At 36.5% G+C, this 27,783-nt stretch overlaps 2 protein-coding genes across 3 annotated transcripts in view; one reads left to right on the forward strand and one right to left on the reverse strand.

The window, feature by feature from the left end:
• The window catches only part of PUDP (pseudouridine 5'-phosphatase), a 51,585-nt gene extending 34,861 nt beyond the window's left edge, over nucleotides 1-16,724 (reverse strand). Inside the window, exon 1 of the mRNA XM_063305069.1 lies at nucleotides 16,564-16,724. Within this exon, the coding sequence (XP_063161139.1) occupies nucleotides 16,564-16,642 (79 nt within the window). The 5' untranslated portion in view covers nucleotides 16,643-16,724. The remainder of the gene's footprint in view (nucleotides 1-16,563) is intronic.
• Nucleotides 16,317-27,783, forward strand: part of STS (steroid sulfatase) — a 98,341-nt gene continuing 86,874 nt past the window's right edge. Inside the window, exon 1 of one of the 2 annotated variants that reach the window (XM_063305067.1) lies at nucleotides 16,317-16,594. The gene's annotated coding sequence lies outside the window, so the exon portion shown is untranslated. The remainder of the gene's footprint in view (nucleotides 16,595-27,783) is intronic. The other variant, XM_063305068.1, reaches the window with a different exon arrangement.

Genomic DNA, 27,783 nt, shown 5'->3' on the forward strand with positions numbered 1-27,783 from the left:
TAAAGAAATGTAAATATTGTGAAATGGACCTGCAAAGGTCACTTAGGAGTAAAATCTACATTTAGCTATGAGTATTTACTGTATGAGTTTAACCTAAATTCCCTACTCTGCTATTTCCCAAAGACCTTGTATAACAACTCTGATCATCCCCAGCCAGCACAGCTATATCAGTGATGGGAATCACAGCCCAATATATTTTGAATGTTTGAAGTTAATACAAGCTTTTTATACCACTAAACAGTGTAACTGGACACCCACCAACCCCATTACTTTCTACAACATATATCTGGTTTTGCATTACAATTTTTTATTATTATTAGATCTACAGTATATCCCACCTTTATTTGTACAGCTTTCAGCAGCTTACACAATGTTCCCACCTCCTATTTTCCCCACAACAACCCTGTGAGGTGAGTTGGGCTGAGATAGAATGACTGGCCCATAGTCACCCAGCTGGCTTTCATGCCTAAGGCAGCACTCGAACTCAGTCTCCCTACACCAAACTTGTTCCAAATTTTATTTATTTTTATCATTCAAATTTCTATTACTGCCCATCTCCCCCCAAGGAGGGGGACTCCTTTTACTACATTCGTCCACATTACATGAAAATTGTTTTATACATAATGGAAACAATGTGTTACAGTTTCAATTCACTGTAACTGCATCAAGATACAATGTCTTCTGCAAATTCTATTAAATGTAATCTCCACTCTGTATATCAGAGTGCACTATTTTTCCATACTGAAGTCTACCTGGCCTTTGAATGGCATGTCAAGCACTATACTCTCCTGCAGTGTAGGAAAAAAAACTAGGCCGAAGCAGCACAGATTTACACCCCAACCCCCCCAGAACTGCTACTCCAAATTATTAATTTGGCTTAATGCATGAATCAGGAATCAGTTTTAAATGACCTCTATTTTTTAATCTTTATTTGCTTTGCTTACTTCTTTAATAAACAGGGTTTTATTATCAGATATCTGCCTACATGAAACTCCATTTAATCTACGTGCAGTAAATGGCAGTTACAGAGCATTTTTTCTCCCAGTGAGTAGTGTATTGCTACACATCCAGCTGGAAAAACCAACCTGTGAAGGCAGGTTCTGCTCCTAGTCTACTTCCTAAACAACCTGTTGCCCCTCGCATGTTGCTGTCATATGACTCACAGCATGCTGAAGAAGAACAGTCAAATGATAAGGCTTTCAGGAAGTTACTGCTCAGCACAGTTGTACCTTCAATCTATCTCTGCCTTAGGCATAAAAAGAGACTTCACACAATATCACCTATTGCCAACACTGATTTTCTTGCCCACTCGGCAAGTTTAGTATTACTATAGCCATGGAAAGGTATCAGGCATCAATTTTTAAGTCTTAAGTATTACTATAGGTGTGGACAACTATCAGGTATGTATCAGTTTTCAGAACAGCAAAAGTCCAATCACATTGAGTTGGCTATTTAGGAATTCATTCCTAAATAGCCAACTCAGTGTGATCGGACTTTTGCTTTTCTCAAAACTATGCGGCACAGGAATGTATTACGGTTAAAGAAAGTTGCTTAAAAAAAAGTGGAAACTGAACTACAAATAATTATAATGCACTCCATTAATAAAATCACTTGATCAGAAGATTTTCACTTCCAACATGAGCTCTGAATGATACCAATTCTGCAGTTTTAATAGTTACGGTTTATCCTTAGTATAAAAGAATATCTAAGCAATATGCAAGACACTCTCTCTCTCAAGGGAAAAATCATTCTTTTGCAAAATATCTAAAATATATATATATATATTTTTTTGCTATTCTCTAGCTATTTTGTTGTCAATGTTGTAGCAGATCCTTAATAGATTATTATTATTATTATTATTATTATTATTATTAAACCTTTAGCACTCAACAATAGAAAACAAAATATTTAAGAGTACAAGTATTTTATATTACCACTATAGTTTTAGTAAAGAAAATCTTCCCCATCCCACTGGTAAATTTCATTTAAGTGATGTGCATTTCAGGGATCAAGGCACTATGGATTATATTTAGGTGGCCATAAAGACCCAAATTATTACATAGTATCATTCAATAGTCTTCAGAGAAAAATGTATTAGAGAGCTTAACTGATCAATAAACTTCATTTCAGCCAGTTGAATAGCCTTATAATTTCACTTGATTGTTAACTTTTTTTATGAAACACACTCCCAATGATCTCTGAAGCTGCATATTTTAATAAATCAGTATTATGCCTTGTACATCATTAAGAATTGGACTCTATTTTAAACCTTAAGAAACATCAATTATGTATCATTAAAAAAACAGCTATATCATAGCTTTGCCTATGAATCTATTTCAGCTATTTTCCAGTGTGTCCTTCCTTTGACATTGTGTACTTTTTAAACATTAGGAACAGGAATTGCTTTTTACCATACACCTTCTATTCTATCAGTGATGCCTGCCTGTATTAATCAACTGAGCATTTTTCTTTGCCAGCAGAGTTCAGAAAACATGACATTTTTATAACAGTTCAAGAATTTCTTCAAAATAATCTATAAGAAAGCATTGCTATTCCTTCTTGCTTAGCCGAATCATAATAGTAAACCAGTGAGCAGCCAAAAGTATTTTTCTCTGCTTTCCTGAATAACGTAGGTCAGCTGCTCCAAAGCTATAAAGTTTTGACACAGAAGCATAGACTGTTGTTTTGCACACTCAAGGTAAATGTTACTTACAACCCAATAAGATAGCCTTTCAAATACAAACTAATAGAATTTAACGTGTGTGCATTTTGTTTAAAAAGTACTTCTGCCTCTCTGAGCTCACTGCTATTTGTTAAAGCAACATGTGTTTTTTCAAGCATGAGTCTGAAAATAGTTGTGCCTTCAATCTTTAAGAATTGGCTCTTTGAAGCAGCAGCTTTTTTTAGGTTCAGGGTAAAATCTAAATAGGCCATTTTACACACACACACAGACACACACAGACATGAAGCATGGAACTCTTATAGAAAGGATAAAAGAGTAAAATACAAGTAACTAAACCTCAAATCTAAAAAGTCATTGATATTACAGTTTTTCAAATATGTTCTTATTTAACTTATAAAGTAATGACAGATGTTATATCACTTATTAAAGGAGAGTCTAAAAGTTGCCAACAAGAGTCAAATTAAAAGTACCTGATTAAAACAGTATAAATCACTAATTAGAATTATAGGCTTTAACAAATTAAGTCAACACTAGGAATCTATTTTTATATATATAAAATTGAAGTACAAACTCTAAAGATAGAAGGAAAAAAAAATCAGGATGTGGCACAAATCCATAGGATAAAGTATAATTCAAGAAAAAAACCCAATCCAGATGAACATTCTTTAACCCTTATCCCACTTCAAAATAAACCAAAGCATTTACATATCCCCACAATGTGCACAGAGCTTTTCTCATGAAAAATGAACAGCCCAACTTCCCCCCTCAAAAATTCCAACTTCTCTTCAGAAAACCTCCCATACATAATGACCCCTTTTTCTTCATGGGATTTCACCAAAGTCAATTTTACTTATTGCTTGCAGATCCCTCTCTCTGTTAAATTTCTCCAACTCTACTATCCAAACTTCATCCAGTATCTCAACAGAAATTCCAATCACATTCTTAGAAGAAACATTTCTACCACTGTTGAATTCCTCAATTTCATCCACTACATCTCCAACCAGATGACATTCTAGAGCTCATGTCTTCCACAATGTCCTGAATGTCTTGTATAAAAACTTGATAGGAGTCAGAAAAGATCTATTTAAAATCTTGATGGAAGTCAGAAAAAAATCTGTTTAAAATCCTCCAGGTCTCACACAGTTGATTATGGCACCCCCTAGAAGCTTAACCAGCAAAAGTCAAAAATACTGAAAAGTTCCTAAGTATGTTTACACAAAGTGAAAGTGAGATAAGCAGACAGTTCCCAAGTGAAAGTAGAAACAGAAAGCTGAATGTTTAAATCAGCCAATTCAACAAGTAGGAAAATACTAATATCTTCAAATTTAATATCAAAATAATAACAGGAAGACAATTGTTTCCTCTCAATCTTCCTTGTTATTTGGAAGGAAAATGAATTCCAAAAGTTAAAAAATATTTTTTTAAAAAACATAATTTTATTCATTAACATTTTTCACAAAAAAATTCTACAAGACATACATACAAAAAGATTTTTCAACAAAACAAAATAAGGAAAAAATCAACATACATTTCTACACATCTTGCTATAATGTACTATATTAGTGACACAGCTTATGATTTTAACCTTTCTCAAAAAGAAAAAAGGTGTATCAATATATACAAAATCATATAAGTAAAAGGTTTCCGACAAAACTAGCTAAAGATATATATTAAAACCCCTAATGTAACTTCCGATAATTTTGAACTCTTATTTTACTATTTATTTCTAAATATTCGCTACTTTACAGTAAGAAACCCAATATTGTTACTTCGTTTTCAACAATTGAATACAGGTAATCTAGAATTGGTTGCCACGTTTCCTTAAATTTCAAAATATTATTATCTTTCATTAGACATGTTAATTTTGCCATTTGTGCTAATTCGATGAGTTTTATTATCCATTCTTCCATTGTTGGAATAATTTCCCTTTTCCAATACTGCGCATATACTAATCTGGCTGCTGTGATCATGTAAAGCATCAAATTACCATATTTCTCTTGTTGATCACCATCAAAGAGACCTAATAAAAAAAAATCTGTTTTTTTTCCAATCTTTTTCTTAAAAATTTCTGAAACATTTCATGGATCTATGCCCACAATTTTTTAGCTTTGCTACAAGTCCACCACATATGATAGAACGTTCCTTCCATTTGCTGACATTTCCAACATGTATTTGAGGTATTACTGTACATTTTTACTAACTTTTGTGGTGTCAAGTACCACCTGAACATCATTTTATAAAAAAATTCCTTTAAATTATGACATAATGAAAACTTTAAATCTTTAGTCCACATTTTTCCCATTTTTCTAATGGAATGTCATAACCAATATTTCTTGCCCAATTAATCATGCACGTTTTAACTTGTTCATTTTCTTGATTTGTTTGTAATAAGATTTTTTACATTTTTGTGATAATATGATCATTATTTAAATATAATTGTTTTTCAAATTCTGATTCTTTTTAAAATTTATAGTTCTTTTTATCTAACTTAAATCGTTCGTTTAATGGAAAATAAGTAAACCAATTACACGTGTGGCCTTCATTTTACAATTCTTCCTGAGATTTTAGAATAGGCAGACTACCTTGATCGAATTTTAATAGATCTTTATATCTTAACCATTTAATCTGGTCCCCTAAATTTTCTCTTCTTGATAAGGCTTCCAATGGCAATATCCAATTTGGTATGTTTGGAAGTAATCTTCTTTTGTATTTGTCCCAGGTCTTAAGTAACGATTTTCTAATAATGTGATTGTTAAATTCTTTATTCAATTTTACTTTTTCGTACCAGATATAAGCATGCCAGCCAAATTTAATTTCATGTCCTTCTAACTGTAAAAGTTTTTGATCTTCCAATGTTAACCAGTCTTTAATCCATAGAAAAGAACAAGCTTGAAGATATAACTTAAGATCAGGTAATCCCAAACCTCCTTTCTCTTTGGCATCTTGAAATAGTTTAAATTTAATTCTTGGTTTTTTCCCATGCCATATAAATTTTGAGATGTCTTTTTGCCATAACTTAAAGGTTTTTTCATTTATGAAAATTGGAATTGGTTGAAACAGAAATAACATCTTTGGTAATACATTCATTTTAATTGCAGATATTCTTCCTAGGAGAGATAATTGTAACATATTCCACCTCTCTAAATCTAATTTAATCTCAGACCACATTTTCTCATAGTTATTGTGGAATAATGCATTGTTATTAGCTGAAAGTATTATACCCAAGTATCTAATTTTCTTTTCTATTGTAAAAATAGTTTTTTCTTTTAAAATTTGTGTTTTTGAGTCCTATTTTTACTCAATATTTTAGTTTTTTGGTTATTGATTTTAAATCCTGCTACCTCTCCAAATTTGTTTTTTTTTCCAGTAAATAGTCTATCGAATCTAATGGGTTTTATAAAGTAAATACCAAGTCGTCTGCAAATGCTTTCAATTTAAATACTTATTTTTTAACCCTTTTATCCCTTCTATTCGTTTATCAAATCTTATCTCTCTAATAAGAACTTCCAAAACAAAAATGAATAATAAAGGTGACAATGGACATCCCTGTCTCGTTCCTTTTTCTATTTCACAATTATCTGTTATTTCTTCGTTAATTATTATTCTAGCTTTTTGTGATGAATAAATTGCTTTGATCCCCATCATAAAGTCTTTTCCAGACTCCATTTTCTCCAATACCTTAATCATAAATCTCCAATTTAAATTATCAAAGGCCTTTTCCGTGTCCAAAAATATTAAGGCTATTTGGCTTTCATTATGATGTGCAAACTCCAATCTATCGCTGTTCTTGTGTTATCTTTTATTTGTCTTTTTGGTAGAAAGCCATTTTGATCTTTATCTATAATTTCTTGGAGGACTATTTTTAACTTTCAGCTAATATTGCCATAAAAAATTTATAATCATTATTAAGCAACGAAATAGGCCTATAATTTTTAGTTAAAGTGGGATCTTGTTCTCCTTTTGGGATAAGAGTAATATTGGCTTCAGACCATAACTCAGGTATCTTAGACCCCATCAGAATCAAGTTCATTGAATTTTTAAGTGGAGTTAAAATTTGTTCCAAAAATAATTTATAGTAGCTCGTAGATATACCATCAGGGCCCGGTGTTTTTCCTATTTTAAGTTTTTTTACAGCATCTATAATTTTGTGGTTAGTAATAGGACCGTTAATACTAAATTGTTGACTTTGTGTTAATTTGGAAAGATTTTGATTAAGATACTTATCGATTTTTTCTTCTGAAATTTCCTGGTTTTGATATAACTTTGAGAAGAAGGTGAAAAATGTTTTTTTAATTCCTTTATTATCTACCACATCTTCCCCACTGTCTCTTATTCTAGTAATCATTTTTTTTCTCTCTCTCTTTTCTTAATTTGTAAGCCAACCATCTACTTGGTCTATAAGCAAATTCAAAATTTCTTTGTTTTACATAACGTAATTTTGTTTCCATATCTTTTATTGTCGTAAGCTCAAGTTGTTGTAACAATTTAATTTGATATATTAAATTTTTGTCTGATGAATTTTCTTGTAATTCTCTTTCCTTTATTTTGATTTGATGGTATTATTTTATAGTTCAAAGATATAAAATGCCCCCTCATTACTGCCTTACTAGCATCCCAAACTGTTCTAATGTCCACTTCATTGTTCAAATTTATATCAAAAAATTCTTTTCTTTTTACATTCCTCTATTACTCCCTCTTTTTTTTAAGATACTCTCATCCAATATCCATTTTGTACATTTAGAGATCCTCTTAGGTATAACTTTCACTGGGTTATGGTCTGAAAATGTTTTTGGTAAAATTTCAGCTTTTACTATTATATTTGCTAAATTTTTAGATACCCAAACCATATTGATTCTGAAAAGGATTTGAATCTATCAGAAGAAAAAGTATAATCTTTCATTACACAGTTTTTGTGTCTCCATGTGTCTATCAAAGCTAAATTTTCCATTAATTCAAAAAACAATTTTGGTAACTTTCCCTGCTTATCTTTGTTTATCTGATTTTCTGTCTAATGCCGGTATCGTTACCCCATTCCAGTCACCCATTAATATCCAACTGGTATAAGAGTATTTTAATAATTCTTCCATTATATTCTCATAAAAAGCCTTTCTATCTTTATGGGGTACATATACTCCCACTACAATTATTTTCATATCTTGATACTCAATTTCGATTCCTAAAAATCGCCCTTGATAGTCAGAAAATAGTAAACGTGGTTTTAAGTAAGATTTAACAGATAATACTATACTATTTATTTTCTTATCATTTGCTGTTACAAATTTCCCGATTTTCTATTAACTAGATACTTTACATCTTTTTTTTAAATATGTGTTTCTTGGAGGCAAATAACATCATTATTTAAACTTTTAAGATGGTGAAAGATTTTTTTCCCCTTTTTTGGGGACTATTTGCCCCATTAATATTCCAAGTTATATAACTCATACCCATCACGCCAGTAATTCTTCGTATTCTTTAGAAGTTGTGGCTAGCTCTTCTCTGCTTGTTTCTCTGATATTTGTCTTAATATGATCTAAATCCTTTTTATATGTTTCTAGAAATTCTTTAACCTTATGCACTGAGTTCAGCTTAAACCTCCTTTCCTGAAAGGTAAAGCTTACCCCCTCTAATTTCTCCCAGCAAAATGGTATGTTGTTTCTTTTCAACATCTCCCTTAAACCTACATATTCCTTTTTCTCAAAATTCTTATTGGTATTTCTTTGAGCACATTAGTATCCTTTCCTTTAATTCTAATTCTGTTGTCCAAGTGTGCATGCTATATCATCTCTTTAGTTTTTCTCCTTGAAAATTCAATCAATATGTCTCTAGGTTTATTATCTGTCTGTGCATATTTTGAATTTATACAAAACATCTTCTCAATCTCCTCTTCCATCTTATCTTCTTCCCAATTTAGTAAATTTGCTAGTGTTCGGACTATTGTTTCCTCTATCTCATCTTCTGTTCCTTCTGGTATACCCCTAAACGTCAGACCAAATTCCTTATCTCTTAGTTCTAAAAGAGCTATTCTGTCTAGTTCATTGTCTTTCTCTACTTCCAATCCTTCCACTCTTTCAGTCACCTTTTTTTATTTTCCCATCTATTTTCTCATTTATTTTATCTAATTTTTTTTTCCAATCATTTCTCAAAATCTTTAAAACGTTTTTCCAACATTATATTTACATTTTGCAAGATTGTTTGTGAAGTCTTTCCAGAAAACTCTTCAAACATTGCTCAAAGTCCGTTATTTTCTCCTATTCCTGATTCTCTTCTGTTTTGCCTCCTGGTATTCAATGTTATAGTGTTCATATAATATACACAGTATTTTAAAGGTTATATCCACCACGTTATAAGAAGAAACTTGCTATACAACTTTTATCCACCAAGTCCACTATATACTTGCAAGAAAATGGCTACTATATATTAATAATTAATTTGCACTCTGTTCCTGTAGTCCTTATTTTCTCCTTTTAATCTCTCCACAATTCATCCACCTGTTTCGAAAGAAAACGACTCACCAGGCTCCCTGAGTCTCTACAGCTACATTTAGTCTCTTCTTCTTTCTTCTATTAAGTTGTAAAATAGTCAAGGAGGTGGGGTGGTCGAGGGTATTTGTCCTAACAGTCAGGAAGCACGCTGAGACAATGAATAAGTCTCTAGTGTTTTATTACTGCTACACTAGACAGAAAATCCTAACAAACTGAAGAAGCATGAGAAAACCCATACAGATAAACCGCAAAAGTCAAGGCGTGTCTGTCCTGTGTCTCTTTGAATGACTGCTCAATTCCTTGCTACTACGCATGTGTTTTCCCCCCTGGATAGAGGCCCCCTCCTGCTCACCATCAGTGCTCATGACAGTATTGCATTTTAACAAGACATTCAATTGCAGCTTCTGCTAACCGAAAAGAAGGTGCTTCCCAGCTGAATCTCTGCTTCCCAAAGAAGTGACGTCTGTTGTTTTTCTTGCTTGTCTGCTGTCCGGAAAACACTTTCGCTTTCACACTAACAGCTCCTTTCACCAGGAGCTGCTTTTGATCTGGAAAAAACCTTCCAGCTCATCGTATCAAGCCGCAATGAGAACTTTATCTGCGGAGCTTCAGTAGAGTTCAACCCGACGCCATTGCTCCCATACCAGAAACCATTAAAAAAGAATTTTTTTGAAAAGTAATCCCAAAAATAACGATAAGCAGAAAGAGAGCCCGCTTCTCCTTGCTGTAGAAAGCCTTTCTTAGAGTACGCATGCTTAAACATACATACATACATACATACATACATACATATGATTTAGAAATGGGGTGGCCAGTCTTAGTGTCCCTTTAAGGCTACAGTGCAGCTTGGAAAATGATGGGGTCCCAGCCTCCCAGCTAGCTCTTACCAGTTGAACGCGAAACGCTGTTTGCAATTCTCTGACTGCAAGCAACCATCTGGAGGGCAGATAGGGTGATTCCAGGTGTTTTCCTCTGTCCGGAGAACACTCCAGGGCTTCAGGAAAACCTGCCTGAGCCCGAAAAAAATTGCCACATTGTCAGTTCCTCCCACTAAGCCTGTGGGCACAGCTGCTCAGTCCGCCATGTCCCCACCAGAAGTCCAAAATCTTGTAACGATTCTATAATATTCAGGATAAAAGTATTTTTTTCTTCCAATTAAATTCCCATTGTTGCATCTCTATTAACAGTGTTACATTTCTATATTCATTTAATCATGCAATCTTTGATCTGTTATGTATCTGAGTCATATTTCACCAATAGCTTATAAATTAAACCCTATATATAAATGTTGTTTAGCTTATTATGTCAAATTCCACATAACTATTTGTTTTTGTTTTTGTTTTTGTTTTAATTAATCTGATAGCCTGGCACAAGATCATATTCCTGTATACTGTATATTCCTTTAATTATATTAAAAAATCTTTAGATTGCATAATTTAAGTACAATGTTGTCAGCAAGTAATTTCAGTTTACATCCTTGTATCACTAACCAGATTACAGCAGTTTTGTTTTCCTGACATATTTGCTAGTGGCTCTAGTGCCAACAAAAATAAAGGAGAGGAAAACAACCTTTATTTGTCGCCCTTCAATATAGTATATTACTGTGATAAACAGCCATTTGCTATTATTTTGACTTTTTGTTCTTTATAAATAAGCTAAAGCCACACAAGAAACTTTGGACAGCAACCCATCTTTTTTCAAAATGGTAGACACAGAAGCCTATTCCAAACTGTCAAAGGCTTTTTCTATATCAATAAAGATAATATCATGGCTATTTTTAATTTTTTTAATTTGTCTTATCAATAACATTCAGCATGCATCTAATAATTTCTCATATACCTCTTTGGAAGAAATCTGATCTGATCAGGAAGTATCACTTGTTAAAAATCTGCTTATTCTCTTAGCAAGAATTGCTGTGAAAAGCTTATAATCTACATTTAGTAAAGAAGTAGATCTATTTGATTTAGGATGGAAGTGCTTCTTCCAAGAAACATTCAAACCTAGATTGTTCTAGCCAACAAATGACAAGTCAAGATCAGAAAATAACAGTTATTTCATAATTCAGAAACATCTCAACTAATCTGAATATACAATCTTATCCAGTGAAACCTTGATTTACTGAACCAAATGAAGGAAGTGGGGTGTGCCCATTTAGTCATAAATGACTGATAAATATCTCATTCATGGTTATGAAAATTATATGAAACTAACATTAATTGCTTTGTCCACACTGCTATGGATATAGTTGTTTCTTATTTCATGGGGATGCCTAGATGGAAATCTGGTTCTCTGCATCCTAAATCTACTAGTCTATTAAATAAAACTCATTTTGGATGATCTTGCATCAAGGTAAGGTCTCTTGGACTGTTCTGATACCATAACAGTTTAAAACAAAAATGTTTTACAAGTCCAGCAGAATCCAGAACACACCATACTTTGTTAAAACCCAAATTATTTTTCTTGCACATACACACCAATATACTCTCCGCTCAAATAAAATTGTGAACTGCTCTAAACAGGTTGGAATTATGGCTCCTGACAAATACCCCTTTCAGGAAACTCGAATGTCACAGCAGCTCAGAAAGAGATGTTGAACAGAGGCACAACAGTTAGTGAATCCAGCATATCAAAATCACTTCTAGTCCTCTGACATACTCCAACATTTGCAAGCAACTTAGAAAAAGCCAAAATAAATACATTTGGACATGAACAAAAAGTGAATAGACGCTCACAGTCATATCTTTACCCCTATTTCTATTCAAAATTGGAACTTCCTTACTGTCAAAGGCAGAAACATATTCTATCTTAAATTCATGTTAACAAAACCAACCTGTCTCTTTGTTGGAAAAGTAGTTGAAGCATACATCTTTTAAATATATTTATAGAGGTAAATGTAGTTCTTCCTTAACAACCCTAACTGGGACCAGCAACTCTGCTGCTAAGCAAAGCAGTCACTAAATGGAAAATCATATGACTGCAACTCTGCTTTCCATCTGGAAAGAGACAAGACTACTCAGTTTTACAGGTTCAGCTATTGTTTGGCTCCTAACCGCTCCCCCACTCTTTGGAATGCTCAAGTGCCTGCTTACTATTTTATAAGCATCAAAAGCAATGTGATTGTGCTAGCAGCCTGACGCTGGGAACTGCAGGCACACTATGTAAACAGCTTACTCTCTTGAAATCCCTTCCTCTCCAATCTCTCCACTCTGTAAGAGGGGGAAGGGTCAGGCAAAGGAGGGATTGCCTACAGAAATCGCTTCTCCCCGCACCCAGAGAGGAGATTGGAGAGAAAGAGATTTCAAGACAGTAAGCTCTTTGCTCTTCTACAGATCATGAGCAAGGCAATTGCGGCAGCTGCAGGAAAGGGTCAAGCAAAGGAGAGACTGCCAACAGAAATCACTTATTTTTTGTTCTACCTCCCTCACAGAGCAAAGAGAAAGAGATTTCAAGAGAGTAAGCTGTTTGCTCTTCTACATATTGAAAGCAACGTGATCACTTCCAGCCCTGGGGATGCCACACAAACAGCTTACTCAGGCAAAGGAGAGATTGCCTATAGAAATCACTTGGTTTTTTTTCTCCCCCCACCACTGAGCAGAGAGATTGGAGAGAAAGGGACTAGTGTAAGCTGTTTCTGTAGCATGCCTGCAATGTGTAGAAGAGCAAATACCTTACTTTCTTGCAATCCCTCTCTCCAATCTCTTTGCTCTGCAAGGGAGAAAAGGACAAAAAAAACACAGTTCAGGCACAGGACAAAGCGTATTGACTGTAATGGCAATCACATGACTAAGGGACACTGTGAACATCATAAATGGTTGTAAATAGGCTGTAAAATTATTTTTTCAGCACTGTTGTAACTTTGAACAGTCACTGAACGAATTGTCACTAAGCAAGGACTACCTGTACACTGGAATGCTTTGATGAAAACTTTAATGTATACTTGTACATTTTTTCAATCTGAAACATATTTTATTAAATGGAATAGATAAGGAAGCATTAGTTCAAAATTATATATGAAACTAGTTCAAAACTATATGTGAAGGAATAATGTCCTTATTCATAACCATATAAAGCAGAGATCAACTATATTTAACACAGCATTATAAAATATTTGTCAAAGAAATAAGGTTTATGCAAAAACTCCATATAAACAAGTAAAACTATCATAAATTTATTTTTAAAAAATATCATAAGCATATATCAGAAAAATTAATAAAAGTTCATTCTTTAACTATATTTTACAAAATCATGAATGAGCAGAATAATGATTTGACAACAATTTACAATGTTGTATGGACTTACATGGGTGTAAATTTCATTAAAAGTAGATCCATTTTGGGAAGGAGAAAAGAATATTGCCATTTGTTTATTTATTTATTGAATTTATACCCAACATAATCAACTGACTCACCAGCTTACAAGCTATGCATCACCATAACAGTTTAAAAAGTCCATGGAAGAATAAAATAAAATAAAAATAACAATCAAATCTAATCAAACCATTTTTTTTTACAGCCAAAAGGCCTGAAAACAAATTACAAATATAATCCAGACCTAACGTTAGATAAAATAGTTTAACAGATAAAATATTTGATAAATATTAAATGATACACTTAAAAGCCCAACTCACTGATTTGTTACTGAAGTCCTTGTTTTTATCACCATAATTAAAAATCTGGCTGCTGCCACTGTGATCTCGGGATTTTCATCTGCAAGTAAAATTTTTACATACTCGGAAGTATCCTTTCCTGGTTTAGATTTTAAAATAGGCCAGATAACTTCCTGCCAAAGATTCGTATAAAATTCACAATGCAATAAAATATGATCCACTGTTTCAGGATCAGTATCATTACAAAAATCTTTGAGAGATGGGATTTTTTTTGAAATCTACCACATAGCATATTTGATGGCAATACATTTAATCTGGCTTTTGAGAAAGCTATTCTGTATTTACTTAAGTATAAGCTATACAAATATTTAGGAAGTTGAAAAATATATCTAATACCAAAAGTTACAGTTGAACATGATACTTTGGCTTTAGCCATTAATTCCTGTACTGAGTTATCCCATAATCTTGGTTTGATACAATGAAACGCTGATGATATACCTCTGGAGAATAAATAGGATCAATGCCAATCTGACTTATCTTCTGAGTCACTTGTTTAAACCACATATCTACAAAAGATGCATTTGGAATTTCCTGAAGCAATTCTTCCTTATTTTTAAAAACATATATTTGCAACCAAACCTTAATAGTGCTTAACCAGGCCTTTGTTTAAATCACAATCACAATAAAGATATAGATAAATCATCACAGAACTTTCAGTAGCAGTTTTTACAAATTTAACGCTTTCAAAACAGATTTTATAATTACTATGAAGGAGCCTACCAGTTACATAATTACAGTCTACCTGTTCGCTGCTAACAATGCATTTTCAGAAATCTAGTAAGCAAGAAAAACATAGTAGCTGCTGTATATAGCAAAAGGGGAGAGTGATTGAAGTTAATAATGAATTGTTCAGATCTTGTATTAACAAAAAAAAGTGTAAGAGAAAATTAGTGTGACATTGTCTTTAATATGGGCTCAACAAAGGGCACTTTCTGCAAACTAAGTTGAACACAACTATAGATACTGAAGTACATACAAAAGTACAAAATTCACTTATGCAAAGGACACAGACTAACTAACTTCAGATGCAATATTTTAAAGGTATATTAGCAGTATTAGAAAAAGGTAAGAGTATTTTAAAGCATGTCTGAAAACTATAAATTGCAGCATATGTAAATGATATCTGTGAAAATATTACTATATAATTAACGTCCACATCCAATTACAAGAAGCTGGTCTGTAACAAAGGATTTGATTTGAGGCCCAGTAATGTAAATAAGTGCCTTATTTAACCAGGATCTCAAAGACTGCTTACTGCACTTACAGTTCCAATAAATAAATAAATAGACAGACAGATGACTGACTGACTGACTAAATAAATAAATAAAGTTAATACAATGTTATCTCTTTATCTATAATTATAAAATCAAATCCCTGTGGGTGTACTGCATACCATTCAACCTTGTATGGACAAGTAAACTACTTTAAGTAGATAAATCTGTACCATGTTAACATTTGTCACCCCATATGCACTTTTTAATGTGATACCTAATTTGAGTTCAGTGCTGCACGATATTTTGCAGACTGCACCTTGATTTTTCAAGTTGCAACATATTATACTTTCACATTGCAATTTGTAATGTGGAACACTCCGTATGAAAAGTCATTAACTAAAAAGATTCAAAAGGTACAACTTTAAATAGTGTAATTACAAGCAGGCAGCCTAGTTAATTCTCCAATTCTTGCTTATATAGACCTCATAATAGGATTACTTTTATGCCTGTTCAAGTCTAAATTGCACACATCCCTCATCAGTAATTATATTTATGAGCTAAAGTAATGTTGTATACATGAACTTTCTAGAGATAGTACCCTGCATTAAGAGGCATCTTGTCATTCATGGTATTTATTCTTGACTAAATGAAGGCTCCTGCCCTTTGCCCTTTACTTAGGAATAAGTATTTTCTGTAGAACTTGTTTCTGAATAAACATGGTTAGGATCTGGCTTCAAAGAATGACAAAATCATGTCCATGGATGCTACTAAACAATCCCTCCACTTTGCCTATATCAGTGTTTCTCAACCTCAGCAACTTTAAGATGTGTGGACTTCAACTCCCAGAATTCCCCAGCCAGCTATGCTACCTGGGGAATTCTGGGAGTTGAAGTCCAAATCTTAAGGTCGCTAAGTTTGAGAAACAAGTATCAAGTTCATGATCAAAATTCAGTACAATCCTGGACAAGTAACTGTAGTTACAGTCCGTTTTGTTAAATGATCAGGCAGTTAAAATTATTGCAAGGCCCGTTCCCTTTATCTCTAAGGGTTGCAGCTTTGTTTCTTTTTCTATATAGTTCCCTGTGCATGCAGTATATTGTAGACCATCTGAAGCGTGCACGTGATGGTAAAAAGAGGAACTCTTATCGTCGTGCTACGTTGCGCAACCAGTAAATAAATTAATTGGAGCGAGAAGCAATCTACAAAGCAGTCATACCCTGCCTATTTGCTTTCGCTTTTCTTCTTTTAGAGCAGCAGCACGCGTGCGTGCGTGCGTTTGTGTGTGTGTCTATTTGCAGTTGGGAGTTTTCGGAACCTGTTAATAGCAAACGAGGGGCAGAGAAGCCACAGGCTACATCACCGCCTTTAGCACACTGTGCCCGGCACGTAACTGCGAAGCAACAGCGGCATTCGGTTCCAGCCCTGCATCAACAGGAAAAGACCTAATCCGGCCTTTTCTCGCCATGAACCGGACTGCCCAGCTGGCAGAAACAAGAGCAGCGGGCGTAAATTACGCACCCAGAAGCAGACCATCCATGTCAAAGATCAGGTGAGTGACAGGCTGCACCGGCGGCAGGAGGCACGACGACGTAGCCATTGCGTTGCAACTGCGATCTCCGCCAAGAGCAGAGTTTAGGCAAGGCGCCCTTCTTGCCCATGCGCGCCACGAGAGCAAGAGGGGCGGGGCTTCAGCGCCGAGGAGGATTGGCGGCTGTCAAAACTCCCTCCGGGCGCTCGAAGATTAACATTCTGTCAGGGGTGAGCGAAGGGCAGGTGCGCTCGGGGAGCAAGGGCGCAAGAAGAACGGCGGTTTTCGCTGTACATGCGCACCGCTTGTGCTCTCTTTCAGCTATTAAGTCAGGAGGAGGGCTGAGGCGGACCGCTTCGCTTGCGTGCGTGGGTATTAGTATGCTGCTCTTACCATTGAAAGTGGGAGGGGTAGCTGTTGTAGCTTGAGCGTGGGAAGCCATTGCTGGAGAGTCCTGGAGGCTATACAAGTGAGAAGGGAGAGTTGCGTCATTCAAAAGATACGAGCATGAATGACCTACAGGAATTGTACCACGTGAACCAAAACGCCGCAGGATGTTACCCACACACAACCAATGGACAGAAAAAGGCATTCAGATAGGTTTGGCCTTGGATGGGAAACAAAATAAGTAGCGTTAAAGCCTCGTCCTCCTATGAACATCGAAACTCCGAAGAACTCTTCGCTTTGATCCCAACGGCTTTATGGTATTGCTTATAAGCAGTGGCAGTTAAGATTTGAGATTTTGGATGTAATAAACCGGTATGATGGTGCATTTAAGTATTCCATAGCCTGGGGACCAACACGTATTTTATTTGAAAGGATTTTAAAATATAGTAGTAACAAGGAAGTCATATGTGGCTATTCAGAACAGGTTTATCAGCCTTACTACATGCTGTCTTTTCCACTGATCTAAGTCAAGCTAGTTAAATATTTGTAAGGAAAGGGATTGTTCTATATGGCAGCACTAAATAGCTGTTATCCAGTGCCCAGCCAGTAGAAAAGTGAATTTTGTGCTTTTGAGTCAGTTTTTTACGGCTGCTGACTACCTGGACTAATCCCTGCAGTTTTCTTGGCAAGGTTTTTTGGAAATGGTTAGCCTGCTTCCTAGGACTGAGAGAGAGTGACTGGCCCAAGGTCAACCAGCGGGCTTTGTGCCTAAGGTGGGACTAGAACTTGTGGTCTCCCAGTTTATAGGGAGTAACCACTATACCAAGCTGGCTCTTAATAGAAAAGTATGCCACCTTAAGTCTGGGCCCATGTCCATCCTGTCTTCTGCCATAGCAAGGAAGCAGAATTGAGGCTCCATCCACATAAGAACTGGCTGGAGCAGAGGAACAGGGTGAGTGAAGGATCCCTATGGTTCCGGTCAGAGGCAGCAGGAGATCATTGGAGCGATGACTTGGTGGGATTGGAGGACTGGCACCAAAGCAGCTGTTCTCTGCTTCCTCTACCTTGGCAGGCAAAATGAGGGAGCAAAGGAGGGGAAGCGTGTCTCCTCTGTCTTTATCATGGTGGGGCCATAGCATGCAGCAGCAGGGGAGAGCACAAGTTGTCATGGCTTGAAATGAGGGGGAATGATGGCTTCTCCCCACTACCACCACTATGATACAGTTTCCAGTGGGGCTTCAGCACTGTGGTGCCGAAGTTGCAGGAGGTAAGCAGCTGGTACTATGGAGATGCCACTACTTGACTGGGGGGATATGGCTGAAGGGCCACTTTCATTCCATATCACCTTGCCTAGGGAAAAGGAAGCAAGGAAAGCTGAGACTCCATGAGAGAAAGAGGGTCTTTTTGATGCCACAAGAACAGGGAGCAAAAATCCTCACTATAACACCTTGCTTCCACTCCTTCCCACTCCTCTTCCCTTCTTCTTTTCCTGTTTTTCCTGTTAATCATTGGTTGACAAGAGAAGTAGGAGAGATGGCTTTTGGAACAACAGGGGAGCCTTGACTCTTCTGCTGCTAAAAAGTGGATGACCTTGTGAATCAGAGGCCAGGGAACATGCCCACAGTAGCCTCAGCTGGTTAGTGGGAGCCAAGTAGGCCCCTGCTTCTAACCTTTTTTCAGTATGATGCATTTCAGATAGAATGTATTGTGTGACTTGTGCTGGAAGAAACTGGAAAACACTTTAGAACTGGAGCAGGGGAAAAAAACCTGCTTTCTTGGAAAGTTGGGTAATAGAAACAAGCCAGTGCCAGGCCACTTATATTGTTGCCAGAAAGTTACATAGTTATGTTCTTGAAGTCCATAGGAATCAAGCTTACATTGAAAGATACTTTAATTTTAGTAGGATTTATTTCCAACTAAGCATTCAGTTGTTACATTAACTTGTAGTTATTTGTTTGTTCTTTTATGTCTCATCCTTCTACCAATATATAATGTCCATAGCCACTGCACAAAGAATAACCACAAATGTAAATCAATATTTAATGTCTGAATACCATTTAACTAAATAAGCTAGAAGCTGTTGTTCATAGTTCAATTCAACAGCAGTTGTGTTGGAAAGAGCTAGTTTTACTACCAATACTTCAGGGGTAACAAATTGAAGGCAGAAAATAGAAATCTGCAATTGAGAGAGACAGAGTCCTTTTAAAAGTACTTTGCATTATATAATTGTACTGAACATGATTCCGTTCTGCATTGTTCCACTGTTATCCATTCTTGAATAGGGCATTAAACAAATGTCGTCACCAGACTACCAACTGTTCATAGAATATTTGCTATGTAATAATTATACCTTTTGAGATACTGCCTTTGATCCAGAGAATCGGGGTCACATTTAATGTTTCACCTTGACACCTGAAACCAAAGAAAAATTAGTTCTAGCTCTTTCATGTTCAATAAAGAGATGCTAGCTATTTGTATGACTGTTACTGAATTCTGAGGGTCAGAACTTTGTTTTGCACCAATCTTTTTGTGCCCAGCTTCTCTTGTCAGATTCTGCAAACCGGATGACTGCCCACTACTGCTCTGTAAGAAAGATATATTAAAAGCATATTCTTGTAATTTCTTGACAATCATTGTATTGATTTGGGAACTGGACAAAAAAGATAAATGAGATCCAAGTCCAGACTGATAAAGACATCCAAGTCTTTTTAGTGCTTATTATTTTTCCTAACATGTGGCTATATTAAAATAGGTTTCACTTAACTGAAAGAATCTAGTCTCAAATAATCCCTAGACCTGGAGATTAGCTAGAAAACATAAATTTCTATTTTTGTAACTCCAAATAATATTGATTAAGTCATTTCATTTTCAATGTAATAATGAATATAAATGGATAATGTGGTATGATCCAGAAACTTGTCTTTCATACGATGAGGCATGACCTGTTTGCACAAAGTCATGGTAATATTCTGTATATGGAGAAAAATAGCATAGTATCTGATAAGTTAATACTAATGAGACCTGTTGTCTGGTCAGATTTGTGGGCTTCACTTACAGAAATAAAATCCTGTGATTACTCTTTAGTGGTAAATTACATCTGAGTTTTTTTTTCTATTTTGTTTTCTATTTGCAGATTACAAATATGCTTTCAAAGTATTTTATTTTGTTTGTTTTAAAAATAACAATTAGTACACACTAATCTTAAGGTTGTTTCCTTGGAAGGAATTCCTTTAGTTCTAGGGAACTCAAAGATGCATTGGATAAAGTTCTTACCAATTTTTAAAATAAGAATATCCTGTTTATAACTAAAGTCTATAACAAAATAGAAGAATATTTGTCTGTGTATTATAGTCACTCACTGAAACAAAATAAAGAATCTTGAAAAGTGATGAGGAACAAAGTAACAAGACGAAGAACACTTGGCTTATATGCATATTTAGTAATATGTGTAACTTTGTTCCCAAGAAACTGGATACAGAAATAAATGTACTGCAACATTTCTAAATTCACAAATACAGGATGAACTTTTAATCAATATTCTAAAGGTCCTAAGACTAGTTCACAGAAAGGGGGTTCTGCAGGCAAGTCAAGATAGCAGCCATAATTGCGCAATCAAAACCTTGTCCTTTTTTTAATGTTGCAAGTAAAATGCATGAGATTGATTGCATGGGTATGACTATCATTTTGATTTTTTTTTACCCCCCCCCCCTCCCATGGATTCCCCTATTCACACATAACAGTCTGGTTTGGGATGTGGTATGATCAAGCCAATTATAATTTGAAAAACATGGTTTTTAGTTTAATATGTTGTATGCACTTTATTCTGAAAACCGTACTTAAATACATGACCTAGACATAACTTAGCAAGATATATAAATGCGGTCTAACAGTCTGAATTACATGGTCCAAGGAATTTCTTAACATTTTCCACAAAGCTGTTTCATCGCAATAAGAGATGGTTCTGGATATATATCAACTTTATTTTGATGAAGACTATACAAGGTCATCCTTGACAGCTATGTCATGGCAAGATACTGGATCACTGTAATTTAAAGGTCAAGTTACCAGCTTAAACTGGGCCTAGAAGTTCATCAACTGCAATGCCAATGTAACATCTTCAACAGAAATACATTTTGCGCTATGTACCTTTTCCAAACACTTCTCAGTGACAACCTCTGCAAAACATACCATGCAAAACATTGCAGAGTTGTCATGTGTACTTAAGGGTTACAAGATTGCAGACTTCCTAAGTGACTTTGATGTATGTAGGCTGCATAGTAATTCCTTGCATCTCTGTCTCTTTCTTGATTATCTCATGGTAAACAATTCAGACTTAAGTTCATGAACATTTGGCAGCAAAGGTAAAACCTGTTTTAAAAACTTCATAAAATAAAGAAAATATAAGTAGTCCTATAGTATTTTCACAGATTATAAAATCAAAGCTTGGTTATATTTTAAGGGACTTTTAAAAGGGAATATGTAGTCAGCATAGTGCAGAACCACTGTCACAATTTGCACATAGACATTACAGGCTTTTATGTGACCCCTGTTGTTTGAAATGTCTTGCTCTGAATCTTATCATGATGATTTTACATATCAGCAATAGTCATAAGGAACATTTGCAAATAACGCCATGTAAAATATTTTCAGGACACAGCTATATTCATTTACTTAGATACTGGCAATTACAGATTAGGCCTTAACTAAAACTAAATTATGCAGCAGTGTCCCCAGGATCAGGTTACTTTCATTACAAAGCACTACAGCAGCATCACACCTCAAGCTTCATATCTTTCATATGTGTGTGTGTGTGCTATCTCAACTCATATAGGTGTGAGGCATGCATTGCACAGCCAACACAATGCTTTTATCAATGACCCCCTTGCCCCAGCCTCCCATGGATGTCCCTGATATTCTGCTTATTGTTCAGAAAGATACAATGACCTGGTTCATATAACCCACTAAGCCATAAGTTTTGGCTTGCCTATTGTACAAACCTAGCCAATTATGGTTGTTTAAGAAATCATATTTAAATAAGCCATTGTTTAATGGACTATTAGTATTTTCAGAACAATTACGTAGGCTTCCTGTCTGATTTTTTTTTCTTCATAATGATTTTCTTATTGATTTAACAATCTAACCATTGTAACATAGGACCCTGAAAACCATAGTAACACCCTGAAAATCCCACTAAAAGTTTAGGATGGAAGAAAATGCTGCTGTTTGAGAGAAAAACATCAGAAATACTGCTTTCCCAAGAAAAGCTCCTAGATGCTGTCAGGCTAGAAGACACATTTTTCCTTTGCTCCCCCTTTAACAAAGATGGTCCCTGCAGCTTGAAAGAGCCTGCACAGTGTTTCAAAATATTTAGTCCAAAGTGCCAAGGGGATGTCAACAGTGTCTATGCTCCCCTCAGTTTTAATTTCTGATAGTTATTCCTCACTTCTACAAGGGCATTACTAGACGTGGATGTGGGTTCAGGAAACTGATTATGTGTCAGACTCTACTGATCAATGACATCAGTGGGTACTTTTCACTCTTGCAGGCCCTGGTTTCTTCCACTGTAATAGCAACATTTTGTGCAAATAGGGAACCTCACCGTTGCAGCAGAAGAAAGCTGAATATTAGAAAAGGCCCGAGGGCACTTACTGCATAAGTCTGCTTCTTACGCAGATCTCAAATTATATCTGATAAATGATGGCCTAAGAGATTCAACTGAACTAAAAAAGAGGAGAAAATAGCTTGTGGGAGAACTGAAAAATTGTCCCTGCATTATGGCTGCCAGTTATTAAACCAAATAGTATATCTATTTCTTTTTTTCCCCTGATCAGGCAGAGCTTAGGGGTATTTGGTTCTCACCTACTCAAACAGTTATGAGCCAAAGTAAATTAGGGAGAATAAGGATAGATGAGTTATTATTTTTGTTTCTCATCAAAAGATCTAGAGCTCTGCCTTGCATGTGGCTGATGTAAGTCCCTGTAACTGAAGTTGGGCTACAGGGACAACCTAAGTTCCTTCTTGTGTACTGTCCTCCCTGATCAGCAGTTTCCCTCACTGGATCTACCTCCCTCCCCAAAAAAAGAACCCCTCCCCAAAAAAGGAAGACTGAGAAGGAATGCCTCTTTGAACCAACAAAGTGATACATTTAATAGATGGGACCGTGATACATTTAATAGCATGCCCACCCTGTCGGATCACTGAAATAGACAGGAACCCTTGGAGATGGACAGTCTTGCCAGTAATCTGGCCCTGTATGTTGCTGGCTTTAACAGTTTTGGGTTGGATACCGAAGAAAGTGAACATGAAGGAAGACACCAGGATGGTTACAATTAATAAAAGTTTGTTAATAAAGTCCCAATATTTACAGCGTTTGAGAGATCCTACCCCAATCAACCACAGTGAGCCTGGGGAGTAGCGAGGAAGGAATTCCATGGAATCAACTCACAAGAGGGTTGCTTTCATTGCTTTCACTGCATTGCTTTCATACTGTTTCTAGCCCTTCAAACTCTCTCTCTCCCCCACCCACCCCACCTCCTTAGTTGCTTAGTTAGCAAGGGAAGTTTACACATTAGTGAGGATTAGCTACATTGTTAAGTGTTTAGCAGGTATTGGGAGTCTAGTTAAGACAAAAGTGGGAAATAATTAACTGGAATTAGAGTGGGAAGTTTGTTGTTGCACAGCTCATGAGAATCAATAGGAAGAGCTAGCTTGTCTAAGCATCCTCTCTTCCTAGGGTTATTTTAAAAATGTGGATCAGTCATAGCACACAGTGCCATGCAGAGCTTTCCAGATTTAACCAGCTCCTTGAATTATATATGGAAGCATACTGGAAGCCAATACAGCTGATGCATTAGTGGTGTCATATAGGTGAATTTGGAGCACACAAAATTGTGTGTTCCGCTGCATTCTGGATCAGTTGAAGCTTCTGAATGTTTTCAAGGTAGCATCATTGTAGTACTCCAGGTGGGAAAAAGTTTAAGGCATGAATGACAGTAAGCAGAGCCTCCCACTTGAGGAACAAGTGCAACTGGAACAGAAGACATCCAGATTTCACTTTGGAGGGTACAGATGATGATCTGAAGGGGAAGGAAATGGATAGCCCTTTGGTATGCTCCTATAACTTTCTGATGAGCCTGTGGCTAATTATCTCTACTGCCCTCCACAAGGGATGGCTCACCACAGGAAGCTTATGGCACTGCCCAGATTCTAGGAGGTGCTTGTGAAGTTTCTCAATGATATGGTACACTATTCCACCACAGACTTTATCCAACTCTGAAATAGGGAGGTGATGAAGACATTGCACTTCTCTCTTACCACAGATACCAGGTTTCAATGAGGACTTGAAGCAATTATCCTGTGGTGGAAGAAAAAAATATTAATAAAATGCTAATATAGGGATAAGTCCATGTTCAGGCCCATGCTACAATAATGAGGGCAGCAAAACATAATTATTTTCCTACCTTTATTTCATCAATGGAATGCTGTCTAGGGGTACTGTTTCAGATATTTTTAATCCTTTGGGAAAGAACTGGGAAGAAGAGCTTCCTCTAGGCCTCTGACAAGTCTGCAAAACATTTTGCTATTTTATTTTTCAAATTTGCTCATATTTGGACTCTGCATTAGCAGAATCTAACTTAGTACCTCAATCACTATCTTGCAAAGTCATCTGGAATTATTTTAAGCTTATGGGTTCTGAGAAACTAAGGCATCATGAATTTGGCCACTGCCTGGATCTATGACCTACCTGGTCCTTCAGGCAGCTAGGAGTGAGGCTGCTCTGCAGGATTTTGGATGTGGTTAATGCCTTTTTTGACAAAGGGAATGGTTCTTCCTTGAAGGAAGCAATGTATACCTGAAGTGAACACTGATCCAACTCTATTACTCAACTTCAGCTCATCCCTTTTAAGGAATATGCCGGTTAAGGTTGTTAGACAACAGCTGCAAGGATGAAGCAGATTGTCTTGATTCCTTTCAGTCAGTGTTCAGACCTGTGTAGTGGACATAAATAGTATTTATTGATTTTATGAATGGCTGTCATGTTCCCCATTGCAAGGCATAAGTGCATCACAACGGGGAACATGCACATCAGGAAAAGAGGAAGGGTCAACCATTGTCCCATCAACCACACACATAATCCCTTAAGCACACATAATCCAAAACCCATCAACAGATAATAGGAGAGCAACTCAAACAGGACATGGAACCATCAACGGATCAGGGGAACTCCTACCTATTACCCCGGGGGGACGCACCTGCACCGGACGGAGGCAAAGAAACAAAGAGAAGACATCGGAGATAGCCCGGAAAACCCATCAGAGAGTGATACCGGCGCTAAGCACCATCCGGACCCGGCTTGGGGACAATGGGGGGTGGAGAAGAGCAAGGTCTGCTACTAAAGTATAAACAGGGCACCCTGCTACCACACCCTCATTCCCATCTTTCTCTCTGCATGCATTCCGTTTCAATAAAGCCGGAAATCCTTAGACCCTCTAAGTGAGTTCGTGTTTTATTCGAAGTGTGGCTGTCCTGACAATGGCCACCATCAGGACATACATACAATTTCTAGGTTGTCCAGGGACTCTGGATGGCTTAACATATACAAAACAATAAAATAATTACTAAAACCAATATATAATATTACCCATAGGGCCCTGGCCATTGTGGCCATATTACATCTCTCTGAAGTGTTTTGTACCATCCACCAAGGTACCTGTAATGGTATGTGGGAGACAGGAGGAAGAGCTGCAGACTAGGCAATGGTCTTATAAGCAGCAGCTGAGCCCACATAATAGGCTGACCAAGTGTATCATTTTGAATGGGACAGTCCTGTTTTTTTAACATTTCCCGACTGTCCCATTGTTTTAATATAAATGTCAATTTTGTCCCGTTTTTTAAAAACGTTGGAGCTGTTATTGGGAAAAACAGAGGAAAAAATTGAAATTGAAATTGAAAATGAGGCTGACTTGGCAGTAGTTCTCAATCCAGCGGGAAACCAAGAGTGGGAACCACAGGAACAGCTGATTGATGGTGAGCAAGAGGAAGAGACGCTGCTGCCAATCAGTGCAGTGGAAGATGGTTGGAAAAGCACGCCCAGCATGCAAAAGAAACTGATTGGCTTTCAGGCCAAGATTGTCCCGATTACCAGGAAACACACTGAGACAATGACTTGGTCTCTAATATTTATTACTAGTACTTAACAAGAATCCTAAAAAACTGAGGAAGCGTGGGAAAACCCAGCCATATAAACCCCAAAGGTTAAGGCGGTCCCGATCTGTGTCTCTTTGAATGGCTGAACAGTTCCTCAGTGCTACGCATGCGCTTGGCAGTCTGGGTGGGAGCCCCCTGCTCGCCATCCTTACTCATGACAAAGATGGTGGGAAGAAAATAAAATAAAAGGGTGCACCAGAGAAGAATTGGTTGTCGGGGACAACAGTTCACTAGACTACTCTGTTCCTGTTCTTCTGCCCCACCTCGCCACCACCTTCAGCCCTCCTGTGCTTCTCCTGCCTGCCCCCTCTGTTCCTATCCTTTCGTCCCAGCTCGCCACCGCCTTCAGCCCGCCACTGACCTCAGACTTCCTGCAACATCTCCACCCAGTGCCACCCCTGCACCAGCCTCTCCGGACCCAACCACTGCCGTACCTCCCCACCTCCCCCTCCTGCACCTTCCCAGCAAGGACCAGCAAATGGATCTTAAAAACACTTTAAAACTTTTTTTTTATTGTCTTTTTCACGAATATGGAATATTACATAATATTACATAAGTTTAAGCCCATCCCGTTTTGCCATTCCAATGTTCTGTTTTTGTCTCAAGGAAATATACCACATAAGGATTGGGGGCAGGGCAAACATCTCAGAGGGGACCCTCCCAAGTTTCTTGGACTGGAAAGAAATATATAAATGAATATTTGTGGGTAGAATGGAACCCATCACAATAGACATTCTCTAAATTTTATACTCCCATTTCTACGAATTGTCACTATAACTAATAGTACCTGCTACTTTTTTATGGCTCAGTATGGTAATTAAAATTATTAATGAAATATGACTCCTTGTTAAAGTGATCATAGTTAACCAAGCACTTAATATGAAATAAAAAAAGTATCTGTTGAGGCATGAGACATGAGACAATCATCAATATGATGTAGCTATCTAAAACAGAGAACAATCGAGCACCGTTAGAGTAATATTTGTCATAAATATTAAACGTGCCATTTAAAGCAACCTTTATCAGGAGCTGTAAAAACAAACCTTGTTTAAAAACAAACCTTCCTACCTTTCTTCAGCCACTTGCCATAATAGATATTTTTGTTGCTTTAACCAAAGCATAAGGCCCATGTCTGGAACAGAAATAAATTAGGTTAATATAATTTTCTGAAGATGCCTTAAATACAGTAGCTATATCTGAAATATTAATATTAATGCATGCTCTAAGTAACTAGGAAGTGCCACCCTGAAACTGGTATCCAGTATTAACGACAATTATGTCATACCTTGCAAACAGCTTAGAAACTAGAAAAATAGCTTCACAGAAAGGAAATTCCAAGCCAAGACAGGAATTACCAGATTTTTTCTGAGAGGCATTCTTTTTGCTTTTAAAAGCTATATGACTAATCAAAATGGATTCCCCCACCCCACCCCCAAGTATTGTACAGTATTCACAAGCCAAAGGAAGATTCACACATCAAATTGTATTTCTCATACACTAGCTTAAGGTGTAAGAGCTGGGTGCCAGGAAAAGTAAAAACTGCAGTTTTATTTAGAAGTCATCAAGATCGCTGCTGATCTGTCATAAGCAGCAGCAGCATCAGTAAAAACGGAGCA

The sequence above is a fragment of the Candoia aspera genome, chromosome 5 (genome assembly GCF_035149785.1).
Source record: "Candoia aspera isolate rCanAsp1 chromosome 5, rCanAsp1.hap2, whole genome shotgun sequence".
NCBI classification, from domain to species: Eukaryota; Metazoa; Chordata; class Lepidosauria; order Squamata; family Boidae; genus Candoia; species Candoia aspera.